This window comes from Tyto alba, unplaced genomic scaffold (genome assembly GCF_018691265.1).
Source record: "Tyto alba isolate M040663 unplaced genomic scaffold, T.alba_DEE_v4.0 Super-Scaffold_17, whole genome shotgun sequence".
Lineage (NCBI taxonomy): Eukaryota > Metazoa > Chordata > Aves > Strigiformes > Tytonidae > Tyto > Tyto alba.
The window spans coordinates 18,741,637-18,769,214 of NW_024881279.1; the positions used below are offsets into that span (position 1 = coordinate 18,741,637).

General features: G+C 39.1%; 1 protein-coding gene across 5 annotated transcripts in view; it reads left to right on the forward strand.

Annotated features, from left to right (window-relative positions):
• The first annotated feature begins 4,386 nt into the window (after positions 1 to 4,386).
• The window catches only part of SPDL1 (spindle apparatus coiled-coil protein 1), a 33,229-nt gene continuing 10,037 nt past the window's right edge, over positions 4,387 to 27,578 (forward strand). The window contains exons 1-10 of one of the 5 annotated variants that reach the window (XM_042790361.1): positions 4,387 to 4,405; positions 10,489 to 10,536; positions 12,385 to 12,568; positions 14,175 to 14,351; positions 14,658 to 14,852; positions 15,154 to 15,303; positions 15,941 to 16,039; positions 16,915 to 17,025; positions 19,651 to 19,791; positions 21,288 to 21,397. In XM_042790361.1, the coding sequence (XP_042646295.1) occupies positions 12,410 to 12,568; positions 14,175 to 14,351; positions 14,658 to 14,852; positions 15,154 to 15,303; positions 15,941 to 16,039; positions 16,915 to 17,025; positions 19,651 to 19,791; positions 21,288 to 21,397 (1,142 nt within the window). In that variant the 5' untranslated portion in view covers positions 4,387 to 4,405; positions 10,489 to 10,536; positions 12,385 to 12,409. Of the gene's footprint in view, positions 4,406 to 8,570; positions 8,630 to 9,597; positions 9,682 to 10,488; positions 10,537 to 12,384; positions 12,569 to 14,174; positions 14,352 to 14,657; positions 14,853 to 15,153; positions 15,304 to 15,940; positions 16,040 to 16,914; positions 17,026 to 19,650; positions 19,792 to 21,287; positions 21,398 to 27,578 lie in introns of those variants that run through there. The other 4 variants (XM_042790358.1, XM_042790362.1, XM_042790360.1 and 1 more) reach the window with 4 other exon arrangements.

The following is a 27,578-nucleotide window of genomic DNA, read 5'->3' on the forward strand; positions in this document are numbered from 1 at the left end:
ATGTAAGAGCTTTGACCTTCCATTGTTGAAGCCTGAACTCGCTTAAAACATCATTCGAATCTAAAAGTCAAAGGAAAATTTCTAGTTTATATGGTGTATGATTATTTCATGTGAAAAAACACCATCTGCACTGCTTTCTGATTTCCCATGTCATTTAATTAATTCTAAATGATATAACAGTGAAAGTACAGCTTAAAGATGCACGATCTAGAAAAAACATTGTCTTCACAATCAGTCATTCAATCAGAAAGAAGTCATTGCAGTTACACAGAACCTGACAATGTATTATGATTAAAACTAATTCAGCCATAAATGGTAATGTAAATAATTTCACTGAGGAGCTACAGAAATCTTTTACTAATATTGTTGAAGCAGCAAGCAGGCAGGAGTAAGAACAAGTTCTTATATTGGGTGCTTCAGGTCAGACAATATGACCAGTTCTTCACCATTTTACCAGTTGAAATGTCTTGTCTGCAACCATTATCAACCATATCGTCTTTTCATAATCCCTTTCTACATAATGCCATGCCTATCAGAAAAGCCCAAACCAGTAATTGCCTACCTTAATGCTTTATCACAGTATCAAAACTCCCCCCCTGAGCTTTGCACTTGGAGAAAGACAGTGACATCCAGTGGTTCATTACTTAGTGATGTGTTTTAAATAGCTGTTTTCAGAGTATTTCCTAAATCCTATTACTCGCCTAAATATGATGACTTAAACCAAAGCCAGATCCCAGCTGCTCAAATCAGCACACACTTTAAAACAGATCCTGAGACATTACAAAGGCATTCTGCATACCAAAGGAAAATAAAGTAGACTTATTGCAATCTTAATATTGCTATTCTTTGATATGATCTGTGTGAAAAAAATCTGTTAACACTTAAAATAAAGAGCATTTGATCTCAAATACCTAACAGGGGTTAGTTATGTTTTCATTGCTATGATCAAAAATAAATGGTTATTTAATGAACAGATGCATAAAAGTTTCAGCTACTTTATAGTTCAAGTTTTATATGTATACATATATTATAGAAATAATATATGAATATATTAATTGTTGCTATAGGAAAAGACCAAATAACCAAAAGCTTTTCACTGTGCTGCTTAATTATATTCAAAAAGGCAACTTCAGTGCTTTATTTTGACCATATTAGAAAGGGTGTAGTACCACTGTCACAGGGCTGTTCCTGTGTTTGTAAGGTTTACCAAGATCATCAAAAAGTTTAACAAGTAGCCTCCAAATATATAAATATGAATTTTATGGATCTGGTAGTATCCAAGATGAAAGTACAAGGAAAGGAGCAAGCAAATATGTCAGAAGCAATAAAAACTCAAGGGAATAATGTTGAAATCAATCTTTTGATAATACTATTTCCCAGATACACAAAGTACACTATCATGATAAGGAGTAGAAAGGAACCCAGGTAAATCACTAAATTTTAACTTCGATCATTTTTTTTTTCTATTGCATTTGTTAATGTTTTAACTTCTCTTTCACCTTACTCTTCATTAGTGACAATCTTTCAAGAACTACTGCTTCCCTTTACATTGAACTAATTAGCAGAAAACAGCACTCCCCAGGAGTTTGTGTTAGGTATGTCTTAAGACATTCTACAATGGGGCAGACAATCCACCAGAAATTGGTCCCGATTGCTGAACAAAATAACCATTTTGCTTCTTTCCTAATCCTGAGTTAATTCCTAGAAGGAAACCTACGTATTTTAAGGAAAAGAACATCCCAGTGCTCAGAACTGCTTGCATTTCTACTCTAACTGAAGGAAGCACTTACGTGCCATTGCTGCTGAGATCTCTATGGCAACTTTCCCAAAGTCACACTGGCATTTTCTAGGAAACATTGCCCAAGTTAAGATTTAGGCAAAAAAAAAATATGTATCTTGATATTTTAGCATGATATCACAATTGGTATAGAGTGATATTGGTTTTCTGAAGACTTACATTTAAATCTAAAAAAACCAAGATGAATCCACCTAAATCTGAGTAGATTAACTATGCTAAATTTGGCTAAAGGAAGACTTTGTAAAGGCTGATACACTTCTTCATACTAAATGACACAGTAAATTTCATGTTTGGAAAGCTTTGCACACCATACATTTCAGGCCATTCAGTAACCTAATTTGTCTGTGGAAAAAGATTAATTGCATTACTAAAGACATTATAATCATAAACACAAAGCAGCAAATATGGTTACAGGCCATCTTCACTGAGGCATTTTGTGAGATCTTGCACTCAAGATTATATTTACAAGATTAAATGGTTCTGTATTTTGAGAGGCAGCATGAATATTTAGCAATGAAATAAAAGTCAATTGTGTTTAGAAATTTAAAATTAAAACTAGGCTCTAAGCTGTTGATCTGCCAGTAAAGCTATTAATTGGTATAATTATGTAGCAAATGAAGTTGGGACTAAAAGTGCCAGAATATTTGCCTAGCCTGGTAAAAGCAGCAAAGAACATATTCAAGTGATTAGACCCTTCTGTTCTATCTTTCCAAATTCTCCCATTTTACTTCTTATAGCTCACTTCATTGCTTTTATTACTTATTTTGTTTTCAAAAGTAAGTTTAAGGGGAAAACCATTACATTGGGGTGAGGTGTGGAAATCACAAAAAAGGTGGTGTGGTTTTGTTTTTTTTTTTTTTGTATGTTAAATTTCAGGTTTTTGTTGTTGTTGTTCAGTGTTTTCCAGAAGTTTTAGGAAACATATCTACTTGCTGGCAAGATTTCTACAGGTCAGATAATTGTCAGCCTGCCAGTCCCAGATAGAAGCTATTCAGTTGCTATGGTTGATGAATATACTTTTAAACTGGTATGTAAGCAGGCAACCAAAAATAAAATTAGTTAGTGCATAAGGTACTCCAAACCCCCCTCAAAACAAACAAACTTCAGTCTGCTAACACATGAGCAGGCTGTTAACTTCCAAAACATCATTTTTTGTTTCATGCAATCTCATGTCACGCTACACAGCTCTACAGTCAGAACAGGGCCACTTAATCTCAGAAATTATTATGTAAGTTTTCTTGAGAATAAGAAAGCATTCATTAGTCTTACCCAATAAGGTGTTTGGGTTCACCTTTTAAGGGGGATAAGGAAGATAGGAATGGCCATTATAAGTACAATCACAAGTATTTAGTCTGACAAAGTAAAAAGCTGGTTAAAGCAGTTAAAACTACAACTAATGAAACCATGACTGATTATGCTTCATGGATTCCAATGTAAAATTACTACACATTACCCATGTCTCATAGTTTAAAACCCCAGTTTTATACATAATATTGGTTCACATCTATAGCTTAATTTAGGTCCTTTAGGAACAATCTTTGCTTGAATATCTCATAACAGCATCTTTAAGTAATAGCAGGCTTTAAAATAAAACTACACTCCTTAAGCCATCAAACATTTGTGTAGTGAAATATAGCTCTTACAACTTAACAAGCTTTTTCTTTTTCTGTTCTTCAAGTGTCAGAGCTATATAATAAATTAGCACTTTTAAAACTACTTGATAGTCAATTGATGAAATATAGATTAATAAGAAATCCACTGCAATCATGACATCCAATATTTTGAAACACTGTGCAAGAATAACCGGATAGGAAAAAATTTACAGCTTAACATATTTTACATCAATAAACACTACATATTGCCAACATCAAAAGTTAAAGAAAAAAAAGAAAAAAATAATTTCCTTTGATTTTTATACTTACTTGTGCAAAACATTTAAATTGCTGTATCTCTGGGGAAAGTGAAAATGTTTCATTGTAGTCCTGAAATGAGGTCCAGGTGAAAGTTAAAGTGGTTTTCATGGTGAAAACGCTAATGACCTCCAGCTTCCAAGGCTGATTAAACTTTTTTATTCATTTGATTAGAAATGCACATTAACAGCGCTAAAATTATGTCCTTGTGATCTGTATAAAATTAAATTTAATCAAAATTAAAGATTATTACCCTATCCAACTATTTACTGAAAAAAAAAAAAAAAAGCAGGCACGTAAACTAATTTGAAAGATATCTTTTACCAAAGTGAAGCTATATCACTTTATTAAATAACACTGTCTCATTATTATTTAATATCTGTTACCTACTTCTCATAATACTTGTCTGATTATCAGAAAGAAAACTACAACGGCAGGAGACCGCCAGTTAAAGAAGGAAGCAGTAATTAAGCGAGATACCCACAAGGTGGTGCTGGTGATTTACGGCAGCTGGGTAGGCAGCCGGGAAGGGGGGGTGGTGTTATACAGCTCCCCGCACTATTTCTCTTTAATTTTGAAGGAAGAAGAATCTGGGTTGCAGAAAGTTATGTGGTTAGGAGAACCCGAGGAATATTAACTACCACGACAGCAGAGCTGTTAAAAGAAATATGACTGCAGGAAGGGAGTTTTGCTGTTTGTGAGTATATGAAAGAAAAAAATAGCTGTACAATTAGCAGTGTTCGTGATGGTATCTGTACATACATTTCTGTATCACAACATATGGCTTTTAAGTACTGATCTGTTGCTGTTACTAAGATTCTTTCATAATAGAGAGCAGCATTTAAATACTGAATTAACCATATATTATGTGCAAAAGGTTGAAAACTGTTGTCAACTAATTAAATTCATAATGTGTGGAAAAAGCAGTGCGGTTTTAAATCACCATTAAATTACAGATTGATAAAAATGGGAATTTGAATTTATACTGGATGTGGAGTTAAATTGATTCATTTAGGTTCTGCTTAGAGAAGGAAAAAATTGAGTTATAGTACACTCTAGATTATACTACATGTTGAAGTGGTAAACTTCTTATGGAATTGACTGATCTCTTGAGCTACCATGTGTAAACAAACAAAAAAGCCCAACTTTGTGAAGATAATATCATAAAACTTGTACTGTTATCTTGTATGTAAATTTCCACTGTAGCATGGCTCTGAATTTATACACTGAAGAGCGTATGTTTTCATAATTGGGCCCTTTGATTACATAAATCCAGAGAATTTCTTGTGAGGCTCCTGACCCATTCAAGCAAGTAGTAAAAAATGTAACAAATCTGAAAAAGAAGTAATGGGAAATTTTCATAAGGGGGTATCTGAAAGTTTGTATTTGAAAGAGACTCTCACACTTAATTGATGGATTTTGCTAAGTAATCATGCGAGGCCACAGAAGGCGAGCTAAGGTTAGATTAGTAAGAAAAATGCAAAAAGGGTCTTTGTTTAGCTAAGATGGTTGAAATAGTGAGATGAAGTGATTTGGATGAGGTCAGTCACTAATAGTTTAGAGAGGATTAGAAACAGTATGTTACTGGCTCTGAAGCTCTTGCTGTAATCACTGAGCTACTTGAGTTCCTTGAAAAATAAGTTAGGTATTAGTATTACTGCTCTTGGAATTCACAATGAAAAATTAAAACATGTAGACTTGTAAACTCTATTTAATTGAAGGTGAAAGTGCCTTATCGCAAAACAAGCAGAACTGTTTAATGTTTGCCAACTGAAAAATGTGGAAGGGGGTAAACCTGGGCTTTTATGAAGTTGCACTAGCAAATAAAGTAACATGGCTTTAAATTGTGCAAAATGTGTTGTTCTTAAATCATGAAGGGCAAGAACATGTGAAAAAAAAAAAATAAAACCAAAACCAAACAAACAAAAGAAAACAAAAAAACACACCCACCAACCAAGAAAAAACCCCAAATAACAAAACTTCCTAATGCTTCTACAGGTATTCATTATACTGAATTCTGGATCTCTTGTGCCCAAATGACTTGTGTAGCTAGTAATCAGTTGCTTCTCAATAGGCTGCTATTACTCACTTAGTTCACATAGCATTTGGGATATGAAGCACAGCTAGTAAAATATTTGTCAGTTCATATGTTACACTGAGCAATTAGCAGGGAAAGAATAAGAGGACTTTTTCATGTCACCCGGTTTTATGTAGATAAAGGCAACAAGCCTCCTTTTCGGGGGTGGGGGGGTGGAAAATCCCAACACATCTACTTGCTGTAAGTACTCTATTACTTGTAACTAAATCTTGTTTGCTAGCAGAGATAAGATTTACAAAACACACATTTAGATTTTTACACAGGGTCAGCAGTGCACAGAATTAATTAAGTTTAGTGATCTAAAAGGTCAATAAATTAAAATATACAAACTGCATGCTTAGGAAACTTCAATGCTTCAGTAACTACTGGATTTGTAGGATCTCTATAGGAAAATAGCTGTTATTGAGGTCATAAGCAGGAGAAAAATTTCTAAGACCAAATATATAGTTACAGTGGCAACCTAGAGGCTAATTAACACCTAAGCTGAAAAGAAACATGAAAAGTAAGAGTTTTCTTATAGTTAAGTCTGACAATATTTGTCTCCATAAAGCCAAATTTACTACAAATGATGGACTTAATGACCTTGTCATCCTATGCTCTTCTACAACCTCTCAAAATAAAATCTAGCTTCAAAGCTAAGTCCAACTCAAGAAATTCAAGAAGAACTCAAGGCATGTAGTAAACTGTAAATAGTGGTATTATGTAGCTACTAGATATTATAACACCGGTGAAGGTGAATATTCTTGTAGCATTCGGACAAAATGGTCACTCCAATTGTCGAGTTCATATTGCTAACAAGTTATTAACAACTGATGCATACATTTTATATCCACAAGAAATAGATGTGATCTGTAAAACAGTATCTGGAAGGTAATGGCATGTTTTAAATAATGAATTGGTTAAGTTCCTAACTCTGTTTTAAAGGCATAAATGGAAATTCTAAGCTGAGGAAAGTATTATGGACTTTGCTAACCTATTTAATGTATTAAACATCAACTGTTATACATGACTGTGGAACTTAAGGCAGAGGGAAGCAGCAGCTATTTTAACTGTTTTATGATTTAGAATGCTATGGCGGATAACTGATCTGGTGGAGCAATCATGTTAATACTTAGTATTTACAGTGTTTTTTATATTTTTCCAACATGTACTCAAATAACTGTCAGGAGAATTATATGGATTTGTTATTTAGGTGACTGTTATCCTTGTTTTAAAACAAGGGAGTTTAAACTTTGGATATTTGGAATGGTTAATCGCATAGTGAATGCAGCAGAATCAGGATTACAACAGGATTCTCTTGTTTCCAGTCCCTGTTTTAATCAACTTGGCATTCTTGCCAGTTGAGAACATTTTGTACTTAATTTTTAATCCCATTTCTACTGACAAAAGCTAGACTCACTTTTTGATAGAAAAGTAATATCATTTTGATAGAAGTCATAGTAGTTTTATTGGCTTCCTTTGTAGAATTTTACACTATAGCATATTTTCCAAGCTCCTTTTGTCTAACATCTATTTCTGTCCTAGATGCTCCAAATAGGATTGTTATCCTTGCATCTACTTACAGCCTGTTCCTTGAATTTAACCTTGGATTACTTGAAGTGTGTTTCTTTAAAGGCAGAATTTGCTTTTGTATATTTCTATGCAGTGTTTTTTGCCAGATATGTCACATTAAATATAAGAATAAACCTTTCACACTTATTGATGTGGTTAGACAAAGTGCAAAGATATATTTATCTTGCAGAACAGAAGTTTGACCACTGCTTAAAGGGTAAAAATTATTGAGGTTTTCTTTTGGGGCAGAGAAAATGGTACATGGACAACTGCGTGTGGACTCTCAAATAACCATCAGAACCACATGGTGAAATACTCCAGATGATGAATTTTGCTCTTCTTTGTGAATATTGTTCAGAACTTCACTGGTTTAGGGAATCTATGAATTCTGGACAATCTAACACAATGAAATCCCACCCTGGGACTCTTCCCTTGTGCAGCAAGTCAAGAGTAGGAACTAGAGCAAGCTAAGGAGAAAAATAGGAAGTTAGAAGTTGAGTTGATAGCTATGCTACAAGAACTATAGCTTGCTGTGTAGCTCTCAAGTTTGGACAGTAAGTTCCATAGAATCTAAGGAAAGGTTTGATTGAGATGCCTACACTTCTTCAGGAGTAGGCAGCCTCAGTGGTCCCTGCTGAGGAAGGGGATTCCCTTGATGGGAAGTGAGTGGTGAGATAAACCAGAGATGGTATTCTACTATCAAAACCAAGAACTCCCCTGCAGAATACTGCATGGGAGGAGCAGGGAGCAGATTGCTCCTCTACATGGCAGGTTTCCTAGATAATACAGAGCACTCTGTACACTTCGACTCTTAACACTTACTCTGTGTGCTTTTTTTGAGCGAGGTGGCACTGCCTGGGGCTCTGGAGCCAAGCATATCCCTCACACTGCAGTCCGCTCTGCTAGGGACAGGTAGGGCGGGAGAACTAGCGCTGAGCAGCTAAGGCTATTGCCTTCCCTTCTTTGTGGAAAACTTCCTGTGGCCCCCGCACAAACACTCTTCCACGCCGGCATCACCTGCACCGCTCCTTCACACCGTACCGAGCTCAGAAGACCAATTATTCTTTACAACGAAGAAGAGTGGCTGAGGCGGCCGCTCCCCTCAGCACCGGCGCCCCGCCTCGCGCCCAGGCGCATGCGCCGCTCTCCGCCGCGAGCTGGCGGCACCGCGGGAAAGGAGCGGGCGGGGGTGCGCGGGACTCTCGCGAGACTTGGGGCGGAGCCGAGTTTGAACTGCGGGAGCGGCGGCGGGTGGGCGCAGGTAGTGCGGAGGTGGGCGCTGAGGGGCCGCCGCCGCCTCGTGTCCGCGGTGGGGGGGTGTGTGTGTGTGTGTGTGTGTGTGTGTGGGGGGGGGGGGGGGGGGGGGGTGGTGCGCTTTCGAGCGGCGGGGCCGAGGGGAGAGCTCCTGCCCGCCCTCCTTTGGCGGGGCAGTGCCTGGGGCGCAGTGGCCCTCAGGCCCTTCCCCTCGGGGTCGCGCTGCCGCTGCCTCCCCCTCAAGGGGGAAAGGCCGCTTCCCCTCCTGCGGCCCCCCGAGGTGCTGCGTCGAGTGGAGGAGAGGGGGAATCCTCTGCCTCTCCGCCTTTTTGGCCCGTGATTATGAGAGTAGGGGTGGGGGGCGATTTCGGGTGGCGGGGTGCGGAGCGGGGCGCGCAGGTGGCCCCGCAGCCTGGCCGGCAGCGACCGGCCTGAGCTGCAGCGGGGTCACGGCCTGCACGGACAGACAGATTAAGCGTTGCCCTACACTGAAGTGCTAACAAAGTGCTCCCAGAGCCAGGTGCTAACTTGCCGAGTAATTCCTAGTGACCGAAAGATCACGCTGTAGTCTGGGTTGTTTTTTTATTTGTTGTTGTGTTGTTTTTTTTGTTTTTTTGTTTTTTGTTTTTTTTTTTTCCTGTTGTACTTATCCACCGAAGAATGTGTTTTGTGGGAAAGTGATTAGTGCTGAAAGTATTTCAGCTTGAGTGTGCGGCTTGGTAGGTGAAGAAAGGGACTTGTTTAGATAACTGAATTGAATTGTAAGGGGACTATGTGGCTTAAGGGAGAGGAACAATCTTGCTAATTTTGTTAGTGATCAGAAAGCTCTGTAGGTACTTCTGAATAGAAAGAACATAGATGACTTTTACATATGACCCTTGGGAATAGCAGTTTAACTGGAAGAACAGTTGCTGAGTAGGAGAAGAAAGTTTGCATGACAGGAGAGTGCTTTTTTTTTTATTTCCTATGTTATTATTTTCATGAAGGAGTACTTAAATGGTTGAATAATCAAGGTCCAGAGCCCTCAGTACAGAATGCACCATAAAATGTTTGAAGATAATTAAACAAAAGTGAGTAACTCTTGTAACTCTCAGTAGAATAAATGAAGGCTGATTTCTGTTATTTCCCCTCCTACCTGCTTGCCTTACCACCTATTTAATTAATCTTAAAACATTATTTTCAGGGTAGGTTACTTACCCTCTCATATAATATTAAATTGCAGGCAATTACTTCTCTATATAACAATACAGTAATATGTACAAAGCTACCTGGACTTGTCCTGTGAACTTAATCCAAAGTTGACAATGAAAAGTTGAGGGTGTCTGTGCTCTGAAAGGCAAGCTTGCTGTTTTCCCTAATAGTTGACAAGAAATGGGTGAATAGGAAACCTATTTCTCTTTTATATTTCAACTAGAAAAATAAAAAAAAGCTTAAGGTCTTTTTAATATTATCCAGTAAATTATTTAAGTACTCAAAGATCTTACAGGTGAAACTGGAGGAGAGCATGCAGAAGAGATTGAAGAAGTAGAAGGGAGCAAGACAAAATTCCCCAAATAACCCTTAAAGATATGTGTTCTAGAAGATGACCCTGGATGTAGCCTGTTTACTTGCCCCACAAGCCAATTGCAGAGCATCTTTCCTTTGGCAACATTGCCTGATTTGACTGTTTTTAAACTATCTGACAGCTGGCTCAACTGAGATTTGAATAAGATTTGCATTTCTGTGGGGTTTTAGCTTGTGATCTGCATTTTCATGAGACAGCCAAAGGCGTTAAGCCTTTTCAGAAAAGGACTGCTATGAAGGGCTGTGCTATAATTGCAGTTTATACTCATCAGGACTAGACAACTGTTGCTCATTTTTTTTTTTTCCTCTTAAAGGTGGAGTACAAGAATAAGGTCAAGAAAGATTTCAATGGACTTATGAAGGCGAGTGAAAAATGTTACTCAAATTTAATATAGTAAGCTGGGAGCAATGAAATTACTATGTTGCCTCTATTCTGTTGCTTGATAAAGCTATTTTTAAAATTCTAAATAAAACTATTTTTAAAATTCTGTTTATGAAGTGAATAAGGATTAATCCATTTACTAATGTAAATGCATGCCAGGAGTGGTTGCCTATGTGCTTGTATAGCTACATCTTACAGCTGAACATCTCATTAGTAAGTTGTACACAGCGTGCATGTCTGTCCACTAGTAATATGGTTGATTCTTAGTTATAGTTATGCAAAAGTCCTGTCTCTAACTGGCTTATTTTAGCATAATTGTGCAAAACTAGTATTTCTAGTGTTGCCATGGTTAGAAGTGAAAAACTGAAGTTTCAGAGCCCAGCTGGACAGTCTCTTTGTATGTGTTAAACAGAGTATCAACAGCAAGTGATGGAAAATGTGAAAAACAATTTGATAATTTCTGTCTTGTACATCTGAAAGGAACTAGCACAGTTTTGGCATGACAGACTTTTGCGTATTAAATTTTTTTTTTTTTCCTTTCTTCTATAGGAAGCTCCTAGTGGAGCTACCTGTGTCGGCTAAAAGTTAGCCAAAAAAAAGTGAAGGCTGGATATTACAATAATGACTCTTAAAAATAATCACTCCTGTATTGAGCTCTGAAATTTGCTCTTAAGACCAGCATCTTGCAAATATTCATAAGAATAATATATGTTCCGGTAAGAAATGGCAACAACTAAATTGTTTGTTAAAAGAAAAAGCACAGAATAAGATCTTCAATGAAGATTTACTTTAATCTTGAAATTATATGACAATTATGAACCCTAGCTTTGGAAAATCATCTGCAGATTTTTCTGTATTAGTATATATCATTGTTACTGCATACTTTGTGAGAGAACTCACGGCTTACGTTGTTCGGGAGCCTGAGTTTCTTTGCATTTTCTGTCTTACTAGGATTTTTTTTCAGTGTGCAGATTTAGTAGATTTGGGAGCAAACAGTCATACAAGTTTATGGTGTTCCTTTGACTTGATTTTTATTTTTTTAAATTATTTTGTTTCTTTGGATTTACTTTGCCTAACTTTTTGCAAAGTTCACCTTTACTGTTGTGATACAAAGATAGAAAGGGATGAATTTTCGGAAACATGTGACAGAGGATTGGTTATTAACAAATAGGTTACCTGCAGTGACTTAAGTTTAAAATGAAAAACAGTCATGAAATATGCCTTTAAACCCTAATAAATAATAAAAATCCCCATGTTAAAATTCCATAAATTTTAACAGAGTTTCTATTTGACTATTTCCTTTATCTACCTTTATCTGTTTCAATATCTCACATAATGTTATTAGGAGTAAACTATCCTGCTAATACAGCTGCCTACATGAATCTTAAGTGTTATTTGTGTACACAAGAAATGCTATACTTAGTGTGGCTTTACTTACAGTGCCACAGAAAATATCAACAGCCATATGCCTAAAAGTGTTTTTACAAGGTTATTTCCTAGCATTCTCTTGCATATGGCAAGGTAGCTATATACTACATTAACTCGGGTTCTAGTGTGCTAGGAAACCAGTCTGGGTACACAATTATTTTGCTGCATGCTCTTGCTTGAGACATAGTTGGGAATAAAATGCGAACTAAATGTGTGGAGAAAGAGCTATTATTTTACTGTTCACACGGCTGATGGCGTGTGAGCTATCCTTTCTGTGTCTTGTATTAATGCAAAAAAATATATCCTTGTATCCTGATTAAGAAGGGAAATGCAGTAACATCTTTCAGCTTAACTGTTGTGACTTGCTGTAATACATTTTTTAATCATTTTGTGTTTGTAGTATTGAAGTAACAAAAGGAAGAAAAATGGAGACAGAGACCATTTTAAGTCTTAGACAACAACTCAAGGAAGCAGAAAATGAGCGAAGAAAGGCGGCACAATATGGATTGCATTTATTGGAGTCCCAAAGTGAAGTTCAAAATCAGTTGGATCAAATGCGTTGTGAATTGACTGAGAAAACTGAGGTGATGTTTTAAACTTTGAGTAAAAAAAAGAGCAGTGAAGAACTCTGTTTTATTTTAATTATTTTCTGAATGTCACAGTTTTTTTAAATGCTTTTTAGAATCTAGATTAATTTTATATAAGTTTTAAGTATCTGTAGAGAGGTCTTTTTATCTCTTCTGTAAGATATTGAATGTAATTTTATCTCGCTGGGACAGGGTTTCATAGCTAATTATGCATCAAGTGTTCAGTACCATGTAGGATTAATTGTCTTTAATGTAAAATGAATACTAATTGCTAAAGTAAATTTGGTTTAGGACATGTATTTTGGGTATGTTTAGCAATTCATGCGTGTTATGCTCTCCCTACAAGCTTTGTTTTGCTTAAAGCAGTAAAAAGAAAGCTAGCTGCAAGACTGTAAAATTGATTTCTTCTGTAGTGAGGTTCTCAAATTTTCTAAATACCAGGGGAGTCTGAATTTATTAGTACATTTCTCTACAGCTCAGAAAAGCTGAGATGGTGGCTACTGTGTTTTGAAGCTGCATGCACAGGTTGTAATCCTGTGTTATAGGCTGGAGCAAAGTTACGAGCTTGTGTAAACAGGATCAGTTAGTAACTTATATTCCAAGGGCGGAGGGAAAGAATTGTGTGCTTTCGTACAGTAGAATAACATTTTGTGTGGGATCTGTGGTTATCCAATGGAGTCTTCTGAGCTTTTGAATCTGTGTTTCTCTTTGGAATCTGTGAGCCAGAGCAGTTACTGTGAACCCAAGTGTAAGTTTTAACAGTAGGCACAAGAGTCTTTCAGAAGAATGGGTGTATACTTCTGTAAAAGTCTGTATAGACATACTCTAAATTTTTGCCTTTCTTAGATCTGACCAGCAGTGCATTCCCAAACCTTTTCTGTGCTCTGTCTTTATCTTTGAGTTACAACTCTTGTCCTATATATTTGAGAGCTAAGCCTGTCCTTGATTTACCTTTTCTGCTTCCAAGACTCCTTTTTTTTTTTTTTTTTTTTTTTTTTTTTTTTTTTTTCTTAATTGCTAGCTCATGGAAGAGTAAAATGAAGCTGCCCTTTATAATTTGCAAACATGTAATCAGACATAGATGGTAGCTGATTACAAAGTCATTCTTCATTCTGGAAGGGTTGATGAGATTTATTACAAAACGATAGACAATTTAGATGTCTTTACCAAACATTGAACCCAGCTGTTTTTCAGTATAGGAACACTTGATGGACTGTAACAATATTTAATATAATGGGGTTGCATGGTGGTAGGAAGGACATGCAACCTCTCACTAAATTTCTTTGTTACACTTGCAGAAAAGATGCCACATCGTTCATGTTGGGTGCAAAGAAATACACAGTTTCCATGAAGAAGAGAATATTACACAACCAAATAAGTCATAAAAATTTAGAGTGGTTTTTGGGGGGCTTTTGGGAGGTCTGTTTTTGTAATTTTTTAAAACATAGGTATGACAGTTCCTTAACTGGGACTTCAACAAAAGGTTGAATGATCTACAAGTTTTAGGCATTTAATATCTTGGTTCTGAGCCTGCATTTCATCTGTTGTTCCCCATCATTTACGAATATTACTTCTAGATTTATTAGTATGTTATTTCTTTCAGAAATTTGAGCAAGAGAAATACTCTCTTCAGAGAGACATTGAACTCAAGAATCGAATGTTGGAAACCTTGAGTTCTGAATGTGATTCCTTTAAGCAACAGCAAAACATGCAACTAGATAAACAGAAAGAACAGCTTGCCAGATTCTATGGACAAGAAATCAGCGACCTCAAAAACAAGGTTTGGCAACTAATATACAGCTAAAAATTAGTATTTTAAAGAATACATAATTAACTTGTAATTGCACACTTAATACCAAAACAAATCTAGTAAATAGTTACACTGTACAGGAGCTTGTTTGGTTGTTTAACAAACATCTTCATAGTTACATTGTGAATTACATAAAATTTCAAAGTTTATTTTTAAAAGTTTACTCTTAAGTTGTATTTCTAAGACATTTTCTGGAAGTAGAGCAGCATCAAAAGTATTGTTCTTTTCAAGAATTCACCATAAAATGGTACTACTTAGTTGTCAACTGTCTTTAAGTTGGAGAACCTGAAAGCAGAACTAGATGAAACGCGACTGTCAGAGAAACAGCTGAAGCATAAAGTGGATCATCAGAAGGAAATAATTGCTGCCAAATCAGAAGAACTACATATGATGTCTGAACGTGTACATGAGACCATGTCCTCAGAAATGCTGAATCTTCAGATGGAACTCACTGAACTTGAAAGCGTGAAGGTCTGTGACTAGTACTTAATTATTAGGAATGTGGGCTAGTTGAAGATAAAATTCTGTACTTCTGCTCATTTAATTTTTAGATGTTTCATATATATTGCTACCTTATGATTAGCTTACTATTAATACAGTATGCACAGAAAAAAATGACTAGCCTTAACTAGACTGCAATACAATGTCCTTTGAATATTTTGTATTAAAAGTAATTACTCCTAACCTGTTTCATTCACTTGGGCCTGCTTTTCTGCAAATTGTTTTAAACTTTTTATTTCATACTTCATTTTTTTTTTGTTGTTTTGTTTAGGCCAGTGTTGAAGAACAGCTGAATGAAATGCAGTACAGTAAAGAACAATTAGAACTTATAAACCATAACTTACGTAATCAACTGGAGCGTCTACAAGGAGAAAAAGAAGAGAGAGAAAAAGAAGTTGTTTCTTATTGTAATGCATTAGAGGTATTCTCTTAATTCTATTCAACAGTGGTAGATAATCCCTGAATTCTACAAGTTGTGCTGCTAGTTTTTCAGTGAAATAGGAGTTTTGAGAGAGGAGTTCTGAGGAGAGAGGGAAAAAGAAGGCAGAGGGAAAAAACAAAAGGGTGTTGGCTAGTCATGTTTCGTGTTACCTGTTGCTAAATACTGTTTATATTGGCGTTCTTTTGTGGAAGGCTGTGTGTGGAGATCCTTTGCATTGCAGTACACTGCCTCATAACAGGACCTTCTTACTTGTTTCAAGTTCCTACTGAATGCCTTGGAAAGTTTTGTGCTGGGGAGTAGAGGATTTGTGACTAAATAGCACAGCAAGGCTAATAGTCTCAATACCAGCAATCTAGTTGCTAAACATCAGAATTTTCCTTTAAAGGTTTTAGTTGTGCTTTTGTCCTGAAGAACAAGTGGAATATTAAGCCTTTTAGTGAAACAAAATTGATTGTCTCTGACTGACTAGAACTGTATACATAGTTAAGTACTGCGGGATAATACAATGTGTACTAAAGGCATAGGAAATTTAAAGGAGGTAAAACTATCTGATTAAATTCATATACGCAGTACATCGCATGCTTAAATGACTAAAATCCTCTTTGCTTTAATCTAGAAAGCTCGTGAAGCTAATCAGGAGCTTCAGGTTCAGCTGGATCATGCAGTGCAGCAATCTTTGGACCCTACAAGTAAAGGCAATTCTCTCTTTGCTGAGGTACAATTCTGACACAGATAACTGAGAATATACACAGAAGAGAAGAAATACTTCCTAAGTTTTATTCTTAAATTGCATTGAAAATATTAGAGTATCTGTACCTGATCTGGCCAGCATGAATCTGTATTCCTCAAGTACTACTTCAGTGTTGAACTGTATACGAACTGATCTATGAAAAACAATTTCTGTGCACACTCTGAAGTTGAGAAGTTAGTAAACTTAATGGAATCACTTAAAGTTACCTGGCTATCAAGATAAAAGATGGGACTGAGGGTTCATGACATTCCTGTCTGCAGCTCTTACCTAGCTCTAAGTAGTTTTGTTCAGCTGCTAAGTCTTCTTTAATGCAGAGAATTGTATGTGAAATATTAAAAGATGCTGATTAAAAGATGTGTTTCACAAACATGCTGAAAATGGCTGGATGCTTGAGCATTTGGGAGGATTTTGAAATAAGTTTTTGAGTAAGAGTTCAGCTGCTGTTAAATGCATAGGAAGTTACTTTGTTTTCTAACAACACCCAGGGAATGGGTTAAATTGGTACATGGTTCATATTTTAAACTATTTGTTCTGATGCCAATGGACAAAATAATTCTACAGCAACACTGAAGTATGTGAAATGTTACTTAATTTTGATATCAGAAGAACAAAAGAAAAATCTGTTGCACTTCACTGATTGGACTTCAGCTGCTACAGCAGTCTACTCACTTTTGTCTCTGACATGATGACAATAGCACATATTTTCAAGTACTATTGCTGGAAAAGCAGTATTTATGAAACCAAGGTCAGTTGCTAGGCAACATCTTGTAAAACTCATCATTAAAGTGACAAATGATGTTATAATTTTCATAGTAATAATTGTTAACAATGTTCTGTAGGTGGAGGACCGTAGGGCAGAAATGGAACGACAGCTGATCAGTGTGAAAATAAAATATCAGTCACTACAGAAACAGCATGTATTCACTAGAGAACAGTTGCAGAGAATGAAGGTATGACCATTACTGTAATACTCCAGGATTTCTTTGGGGTCTAAGACGGCAATGCTTTAGTACACAGGCTAGGGGATTTGACTGTCTTCAAAATATGAGTTTGGGGGGAGGGAAATGAGAGAAAGTAACAAGTGATATGTCATCGTGCTATTTGATTTCTCCAGTATATCAGCATTTTTCTTTATCCTAGAACCCTAAGTTATACTGAAGGCGCTATGTTTGATGACTTTGGCAGTAGCTGTTAAATGGACAAAAGTATAACACAATTCCTGTCAGTCAAACTAGCACTCGATTTGTCTTGACAGTTGCTTTTCCTTATCTAATTCTTATACAACAGAAATCCATTTATTTGTGTATTAACTCTTTTTGTTAGTTGAATGTAAAGAAAACGGCAGGCTTGTACTCTGTCTTCTGATCACCCTGTTCTGGTTTTTTTTCCCTCTGGGTTGCTTTCTTGTTTTTGTTCATCCGTATTTTTTCTGCTTGTCCATAGTAGGGCAAGAATAATTTATGACAAAAGTTATTTGATTTAGAGTATGCTTCTATAGAATGGGAGCCTGTTGGTTAATACTATTAAGAATTAATTAGCAAAAGCTGATTTCCAAGATAATGTGAAGGGGATGCTGCAAAACTGCCACTGCTTTTGTGTTGGTCTTCTGAGTTTCCAATGCAAGAGTGGATCCTTACGTTTGATAAAATGCTTGATCATGCATTTTGAGGAGAGTGCTCAAACATCGAGAATGATGATAATGGGCAACGCTGAAGGTACAGGTTTGTGTTGCCTAACTTTTGTGGAGAAGTAGGTTGAAAATAATTGAAAGAACTTTCTTAAAGAACAATAAAAGAGCTACAGATGCAGCAAAGAAATTCTCCTTTACTAAAATCTGACCTTGAGAGCTAAAGATTTGAGTAAAATGATTGAATACCATCAGTTTCTTCAGAAATTTTCCCTTTGTAATCTGGAGGCATAGATCAGTCATCTGAAAGAATGGTACAGGAAACATTCCAAATAATGAAGATTTTGACTAGAACTGAGGCATATTGGTATCCCTATTCTATTATTTAATCTTTTTATTTAGAATTTCAATATGTACTTGGTATGTACCCAAAAAATTTCTTCCAGTATTAATAGTGGAGATAGATTGTTAAGACAGCTGTTCTGTTTAAGCTGCCATCTTAGATCCCTGTTAGGGTCTTCTCTGCTTTGTGTTGCATTGTGATGCTGTGTATAAAAGCTCAGTCTATGGTTAACTGAGCTCTTCATTTAGCACCTGATTGCCATGGTATAGTTAACTATTGTTGCAGCTTTAGTTGTCGGAATGTCTGAATGTGGTAGGTATTCACTGATGGCTTCTGAAGATCTGACTCCTGAACAGAATGTAACAAGTACTCCTCTGGAAGTTTTTCTCTATCCGGTGTGTTTTCTACAGCCCACAGTATCCCTTCCAGTTTATTAATGTTTCTGTTCTTGATTTTCATGTAGATCATCTGTGACTTGCAATTCTGACAGTTAGCAAATGGGCTTTTAAGTGAAAGGAGAAAAGGTTGAGTGTCTACAGGCTTGGGAAATGTAAGGATAGTTGTAGTCAGCCAGTGGGGGTTGAACTTTTGCCAAAAACTTGTGTCTAGTAGAAGCTATAAGGACATGATTGACTCTTCCTTTAGCTCTAGTTTGTGTACACAATCATCAATACCCTTTACTTGACATAGGAGACTCTGTAGGGTAAAAGCTCTTCTCTCACTTCCTTTCTTAATCTGCAATCTAATTTGTTTCAGTTGATCCTTTCCCTGTGATTTCTCCAGGTGTCCTACAGTGTTACCTTATCCATACTTACTAGACTGGTAAAAATGCTGCAGTTACCACTAACGCCCTGTTAAGTCTTTCCATTATTGCATTTCATATTATTTCTCCAGTTGTTTAGATGTCTGATGTATCACTTGTAACTGAATGCTTTAATGCCCTTGTACTATGATAGTATGTTAACAGCATCAGAAAAATGTGTATAAATGCAAGACTTTTCTTTGACATACTTCTCCTTTTGTAAAGGCAAAGGGTGTTGCTTTGCTTCAAAGGATGTGTTCCACTGAAGGAGTAGAAGCAGCTGAATTTTTTGGATTAATATTACAGAAAGAAAATTTAATGTTATCTATAACTCCCAATCAGTAATTCAAAAGAGGGGTTATTAAACTTGTTGATGAACTATAGAGTGCTTTTTCTGAAGTGATAAGTTCTTGATAGATGTAGTTTAGCTCGGATAAACAAGCCTGGCCTGTAGCTTGGTTCTAGCTTACTTGGTGTTTATGGTTTGAATGTGGAATGTTGTGTTTCCCCTTGACAGTGTATTTATAGGTTCCTTAGTCATTATGGAGAATGATATGACACCTCAGGAACGCTTCGTTCAGTAAGTTTTTAGCTGTCCTAAAGATGTTTAGTGTCAACCTATTGAGATAATTGTGAAGACTATGTTGTGAAGACTACGGAGTTTAAGCATCCAGTGCACTTCTATATTCAGGATTAGAATTACAAAACTGGAGTACCCTAACTGTTCTGGGTAAGAGGCTGAGATTTTCAGTCACTTAACACAGTACTTGTTGTAAAGATTATTTTTTCTCCATTTTTCCCAGCTGCAGATGGCTACACTGCTACAGATGAAAGGCTCTCAGGGAGAATTTGAGCAGTTGGAACGCTTACAGTCGATGTTAGAACAAAAGAACGGTGAGATAGAAGACCTTCTTATGAAAGTAAGGCAGCTAGAGAAATTTAAGGTATGTGGTCTATAATTAAGTGGAAAAGTCATAATGAAAAGCTAAAATATAAGAATAAGAAGATTTATGAAAACTACCTGAAGTCCATGCTCAGGCTGGAAAGGGATCCAGAGGCTACTCCTACCTTTATTTGACCAAAGTTCCATTTTATAGCTGGAGAACATACAGTTCTGATATTCAGAGAAGCAGAAAATGCTATACTACTCAGTCCCTTGTTTGGAGAATGTCTTGTCTGTGTTCCTCTGTGTAGCACCTTCATATTTTACATAGTTACCTGTAGTGTTTAAATTCAATTATTGGTCACAGTTACTGAGCTGCGACATGTGATATTTCTCTTGGAAGACATAACCATTTTGCATTTGTATTGTGTGTATTTAGGCTTTATCACTTCTTAGTCTGTCAGCTTTATTGCATTTCTTGGATATTTATTTCCTTAATGTGTCCTAACTTTGCAGCTGAAGTATGCCCTTTTCTAGGAAAACAGAATTGCTTAATCATCCTTGCAAAACGATTTATTCAGTCCTCTTATGCAGCTTGATAGCATCTTGTCAATATTTTGCAAAGTGAAAAATACGTGAGAACATCTTGTATGCACTTGTAATGTTACAGACATTTGTGTGTATACAGAGTGAAAAACTGCAGCCTTTCTTACATACTTTGGCCCTTTCTTATAGCTTTGGAAGGTAAACTTAGGTGTTCTAGCTGATGTGTTAGGATTAAGCTTTCTGGGATGGCATATACTACTCTGCATTAACCAAAGTGACATAAAGCTAGGCTTAACCCATTTTAGTAAGCAATTAAGACAGCTTGATTGCTTTACCAGTTTTTCATGTATGAGCTTGATCAGTGTTTAGTTTTGTCTCTGCCACAAATAAGCAGTGTCAGGAAATTAAATGTTTGATTCAAGTAACCATCAAAAGAACCTGTAGTCAGTGACTGACAGAAACCTAGTAAATCTGAGCTGCTTATTCAGAAAGAAACACAAAAACCTCAGAATGTCATCTGTAACTGATGTATTTTATAGAAAAGTCATTCCATTTATGTCATCTTTACTATGAACTGACTTTCTCATCTAAAAGAAGTGATTGATTTTGAGACTGTGGCTATAATTAACATGGTGTATATTCCTTTGGTGTCTAGCTGCTGAAGTTTAGAAGTAAAGGCTGAAGCAAATTCCCTGTGGGTTAACTAAATATCCTGTATTTTCAAGTAAGAAGGAAGATAGCTCTACTGCAATGGCACTCGAAAACCTTCTGGAGTTGAGATAACTTGCTTTTTTATTTTTCTCAGTGAATGAAAGAAAACTGTCATTTTCGGTGCTATTTGACATTTGTAACAAATGAGGAAGTACTCAGAGCAACTGAGTTCTTTTCTATCTTTGAATACCTCTATGATGAGGCTTCCCCATAGAAATACATGGCAACTTTATGTAAGAACTAAGCCAATGTGCTTCTGAATGGTCACTATTTGACAACCTGACTTTTTTTCTTTATCAGACTTTATATGAGAATATGGAAGAATCCAGAGCTAGTAGTAGCTCAAAAGGTGGAGAATCTGAAGATGGCTACTATGCAGATTTACTGCAAATGAAACTTGACAACTCAAAGTAGGTACTTAACGCTCTGAGACCTAGAGGTTGGTTGTAGTCTAAGTATCTTCTAGCTACTTGGTTTTATTCTCCCTTTTTTTGTTACTTTTTGTATTTAGTCCACTGATTGTATGTGCAAATGTGCTCATTGTCTCGTTTTCTAATGTTGTGGAACCATCCTATCTCCATTACAGGACTGAGTTTTGTTTGTCATTTTACTTACTGTTGTAAAAGATAGCAACAGAACTATTTTATACTACTGTTGTTTTCCACTAGAAATGTTGTTAATACTCCTAGATACTAGGTAATTGAGATGTTAAAACAACAAAAAAAAAAAAAAAAACCAAAACCCAAAAACTAACCTGTAAGGGAACTGTATGAAGCTTCTTAAAGTCTCTAGGCTGTATATATTTGTTTCTCTTGTACATAGGGCAGGATAATAACATGGTGTTGTGGTTTGAGCCTACTCAGCAGCTAAATGCCACACAGCCGCTCACCCACCCCTCCCCCCAACTGGGGAATGGGGAGGGAATCAGAGGGGCAAAGGGAGACTCGTGGGTTGAGATAAAAACAGTTTAATAACAGTAACAGAATAAATACACTGACAGCAGTATCAGCAGGTAATGTACAATACAGCTGCTCACCACCCGCCTGCTCCCAGCCAGCGATCCCAAACACAAAGGCCCCACAGCCACACTCCCAGCAGTGGCAGCCTCTCCCAGCCCTCTCCTGCCTTTATATAGTAGGCACAATGTCACATGACATGGACTATCAGCCAATCCTGGCCCAGCCCTCCAGCTGTGCTCCCCCCACCCCCGCACACAGGTGAGGGCACTGGGACCTGGGGAGCCCCTGGGGTCTCTGTGCTGCAGCACTCCTCCAGCTACTGAAACAAACAGGAACTCTATTCCAGCCTGAACCAGGACAGTATCCACCCCTTATTCCATATCATTTTACATTATGCTCACGTTCCATATTTCTAATACATTGTTATTTACAATCCTCTTCCTTGGTCAAAGACATACGCATACAGATGTCATTCCCTCAGTCCATGGTCCATCATTGCAGGATGTATCATGAGTTGACTTGGTCCATAGCTTCAGGTTCCATCTGTCATAACAGCCCCTTCAGGCAGGAGGAGCAATGCTCAGTCAGTAGGGCAGAGGTGTCCTTGGACCTGACAGGAGGATGGCATGCAGTCTCTGTTGCAGCTGGAGCTGATGCATCTGATGGTGTCTGTATTCACAGTCTGCAGCAGTCGCTGGGCATCAGTTGCTGGAACCAGTCCTATTTTCATCCACATTCATGTTTGCCATAACAAAGCAGTGGTAGGGTGGTGTGGTGACTAATCTAATACAGCTTATTGGCTATTTTCACCTAACATTAAGTCCCCTTGAGATACACATTGGACTTCCTTGTCCTTCTGCATTACCCACCAAGTGCACCCGGGTCCTTGGGCAAAGGTGATCCCACATATGGGCTTACCTTTACCTGAAGGAGGTATAACCCAGATGGTCTTCCCCAGCATGTTTTTAGGGTGCACTACCGGGACTCTGTCTCCATCTACAATATGCAGAATGTTCGACTGCGCAGGGCCAGCCTGGTTGGCAGATCCTCTAGTATTGACTAACCAGGTGGCCTTTGCTAAATGTGTGTCCCAATGCTTAAAAGTTCTGCCTCCCATTGCTCTCAGCATGGTCTTTAGTAACTCATTATACCGCTCAATTTTCCTGGAGGCTGGGGCATGATAGGGGATACGATATATCCACTCAATGCCATGTTCTTTTGCCCAGGTGTTTATAAGATTATTTCGAAGATGAGTACCATTATCTGACTCAATTCTATCTGGGGTGCCACGCCGCCACAGGACTTGTTTTTCAAGGCCCAGAATAGTGTTCTGAGCAGTGGCATGGGGCACAGCATATGTTTCCAGCCATCCGGTAGTTGCATCTACCATTGTGAGCACATAACGCTTACCATGCCGAGTTTGTGGGAGCGTGATGTAATCCATCTGCCAGGCCTCCCCATATCTATACTTTAACCATCTCCCTCCATACCAAAGAGGTTTTAACCGCTTGGCCTGCCTGATTGCAGCACATGTCTCACATTCATGGATAACCTGTGATATAATGTCCATAGTTAGGTCCACCCCTCGGTCACGAGCCCATCTGTATGTTGCGTCTCTTCCTTGATGGCCAGAGGAGTCATGGGCCCAAGGAGCCATAAATTTTTCACCCTTATGCTGCCAGTCCAGATCTACTTGGGCCACCTTAATCTTTGCAGCCTGGCCCACCTGGTGGTTGTTTTCATGTTCTTCCGTTGCTCGATTTTTGGGTATATGAGCATCTACGTGGCGTACTTTCACAACCAAGTTCTCTATTTGAGCAGCAATATCTTGCCACAAATCAGCAGCCCAGATGGGTTTGCCTCTACGCTGCCAGCCACTCTGTTCCCACTGCCGCAACCACCCCCACAGGGCATTTGCCACCATCCATGAGTCAGTGTAGAGATAAAGGACTGGCCATTTTTCTTGCTCAGCAATACTTAAGGCCAGCTGGATGGCTTTCACTTCTGCAAATTGACTGGATTCACCCTCTCCTTCAACAGCTTCTGCGACCTGTCATGTGGGGCTCCACACAGCAGCCTTCCACTTCCAATGTTTCCCTACAATGCGACAGGACCCATCGGTAAATAAGGCATAGCGCTCCTCATTATCCGGTAGCTCATTATATGGCAGTGCCTCTTCAGCTCGGGTCACCTCTTCCTCTGGTGACATTCCAAAGTCTTTGTTCTCTGGCCAATTTGTAATTACTTCTAGTATTCCTGGGCTGTTGGCGTTTCCTATTCGAGCTGTGTGATGAGCGCAACCCACTTACTCCATGTAGCATCAGTTGCATGATGTGTTGAGGGGACCTTCCCTTTGAACATCCAGCCCAGTACCGGCAGTCGGGGTGCCAAGAGGAGCTGTGCTTCTGTACCAATTACTTCTGAAGCAGCTCAGACCCCTTCATATACTGCCAGTATCTCTTTTTCAGTTGGAGTATAACGGGCTTCAGATCGTCTATATCCTCAAACTCCAGAATCCCAGGGGTCAACCCCGGGTCTCCCCTGGTGCCCTCTGCCAAAGACTCCAGGTAGGGCCATTCTCCCTGGCCGCAGTGTAGAGCACATTTTTAACATCATGTCCTGCCCGAACTGGCCCAAGGACTACAGCATAAACGATTTCTTGTTTAATTTGTTTAAAAGCTTGCTTTTGTTCAGGGCCCCATAAAAAGTCATTTTTCTTTCGGGTCACTTGATAAAGAGGGCTTACGATCTGACTGTAATTTGGAATATGCATTCTCCAGAAGCCTATCACACCTAAGAAAGCTTGTACTTCCTTTCTGCTGGTTGGTGGAGACATAGCTGTTATTTTATTAATCACATCCATTGGAATCTGACGACGTCCATCCTGCCATTTGATTCCTAAAAACTGAATCTCCTGTGCAGGGCCCTTGACTTTACCCCGTTTTATGGCAAAGTCAGCTCTCAAAAGAATTTTAACTATTTTCTCTCCCTTCTCAAAAACCTCTTCTGCTGTATTCCCCCATATAATGATGTCATCAATGTATTGTAAATGTTCTGGAGCTTCACCCTGTTCCAGTGCAGTGTGGATCAGTCCATGGCAAATAGTGGGACTGTGTTTCCACCCCTGGGGCAGTCTGTTCCAGGTGTATTGGACACCCCTCCAGGTGAAAGCAAACTGTGGCCTGCATTCTGCTGCCAGAGGGATGGAGAAAAAGGCATTGGCGATATCAATGGTGGCGTACCACTTGGCTGCCTTTGACTCCAATTCATACTGAAGCTGCAGCATGTCTGGCACAGCAGCACTTAACGGTGGTGTGACTTCATTCAGGCCCTGATAATCCACTGTCAGTCTCCACTCTCCATTAGACTTCCCCACTGGCCATATAGGGCTGTTGAAGGGTGAGCGAGTCTTGCTGATCACCCCTTGGCTCTCAAGCTGATGAATCAGTTGGCGGATGGGAACTACAGAGTCTCTGTTGGTGCGATATTGCCATCAGTGCACAGTCGTGGTAGCAATCGGCACCTGTTGCTCTTCAACCTTCAGTAGTCCCACAGCAGAAGGATCCTCTGAGAGCCCTGGCAGAGTGGACAGCTGTTTAATTTCTTCTGTCTCCAAGGCAGCTATGCCAAAAGCCCACCGGTACCCTTTTGGGTCCTTAAAATACCCTCTCCGGAGATAATCTATTCCAAGAATACAGGGAGCTTCCAGGCCAGTCACAACAGGGGGACTTTGCCACTCATTTCCAGTTAGGCTCACCTCAGCCTCCAACACAGTCAGCTGTTGAGAACCTCCTGTCACTCCTGAGATACAAATAGCCTCTGTTCCTTGGAAATTTGACAGCATCAGGGTGCACTGGGCACCAGTGTCCACCAAAGCCTTATACTCCTGGGGGTCAGATGTGCCAGGCCATCGAATCCACACAGTCCAGTAAACACGATTGTCCCTCTCCTCCACCTGGCTGGAGGCAGGGCCTCTCTAATGCTGCTCATAGTATCCATTGTTGATGAAGGGGTTAGTGCGGTCTGTGCGAACCTTGGTCTCATCCTGGTTACTCACTTCTTGTAAGTACGACTCAGAAGTTCTCCTCATAGGATCAGGAGCAAAGTCAATTCTTCTACGCTGTTTGGGTAACTGATTAGCTGAGACTGGAGCAGCACTTATCCTGGAAGAACCTTGATTTGTAGCCATTCTTCCTTCCAACTCTCGGACCCGCTCTCTTAGAACGTAGGTGGGTTTCCCTTCCCATTTCCTCATATCTTCTCCATGGTCACACAGGTAATACCATAGGTTCCCCCGTGGTGTATACCGTCTCGCTTGAGTAGGGAGTCGTTTGCTCCTGATAGCAGAGACCTTAGTCTGTGGAGGTGGAGAGTAGGACATGTCCTCTTTGAGTTGTCGGACTTCTTGTGACAGTTTCTCCACAGCCGCGACGATGGAAGAAGAGAGACTTTCTTTGTAGTGCCGGAGTCGGCGAGCCAAGTCATCCATAGTTGGTCCCTCTTCGTCTCTCCAGTCAAATACTGCTAGTGCATTCGAATGTGATGATGGAGCACTCCGTATAAACTTCCGCCACGTGGGACGGATGCACTGGACTTCATCTGGGTCTGTGGGTAGCCGCGCATAGTCTGGGTCATAATAAACCATCTCCTGCACAGCCAGTTCCCTCAGGTATTGGATGCCTCTCTCCATGGCAGTCCACTTACTTAGATGACATGTAAGATCTTCCTTGAAGGGATATCTGTCCCTCACGCCTGACAGTAGTCGTCTCCAAAGGCTGAGCATTTGTGTCTTTCTTCCAATAATCTTGTCAATGCCTGTGTCCCTGGACAGGGATCCCAGTTGCCTGGCTTCTCTACCTTCTAATTCCACACTGTTGGCCCCGCTATCCCAGCATTGGAGCAGCCAGGTAAGGAGGTGTTCACCTGGATGGCGGCTGAAATCCTTTCTCATGTCTCGTAGTTCACTCAGGGATAGAGATCGGGTGATTACCACTGGCTCTGCCTCCTCCTCCTGTTCTTGTGAGGGCCCTGGTTCATCATCATCTTTTATAATGCGAGGGGATTTTTTAGTGTATTTCTTCTTCTGTATGGGAGCAACTGATACTGTTGTGGATTGATGCTCCAGTTCACCCGCAGTACTTATCGTAGGGGTCAGATTGGCTGCAGCGTCAGTCGCCCGAGTTGGAGTGGCTGCAGTGCCTGGTGGGGGTGTCAGAGTGGTTGCAGTGCCAGTTGTTTTGCTCGCAGATGCCGAGACATCTTCCTTTTGAGGATACTGCATGGTGGCAAGCAGGGTTCGGTAGGCATGGGCCAGGCCCCAGCATGTTGCAATGATCTGCGTCTCTCTTGAGGTGTCAGGATGACAGCACACCTTTTCGAAATATTTTACTAATTTCTCAGGATCCCGCACTTGTTCAGGGGTGAAATTCCAAAACATTGGAGGTCCCCACTGTCCTAGGTACTTGCCCATGCTACCCCACACTCCCAGCCACTCATAACTCTGCAACCCTGGGGTAGACCTCTGGGTGGTATTCAGAAACAGTTGCTTAACCCGAAACAGAACCTGAATCACATTCAGGAACACTACAGCTTCCAGAAACAAGACAACAACATTAATATGAGCATTCTATGG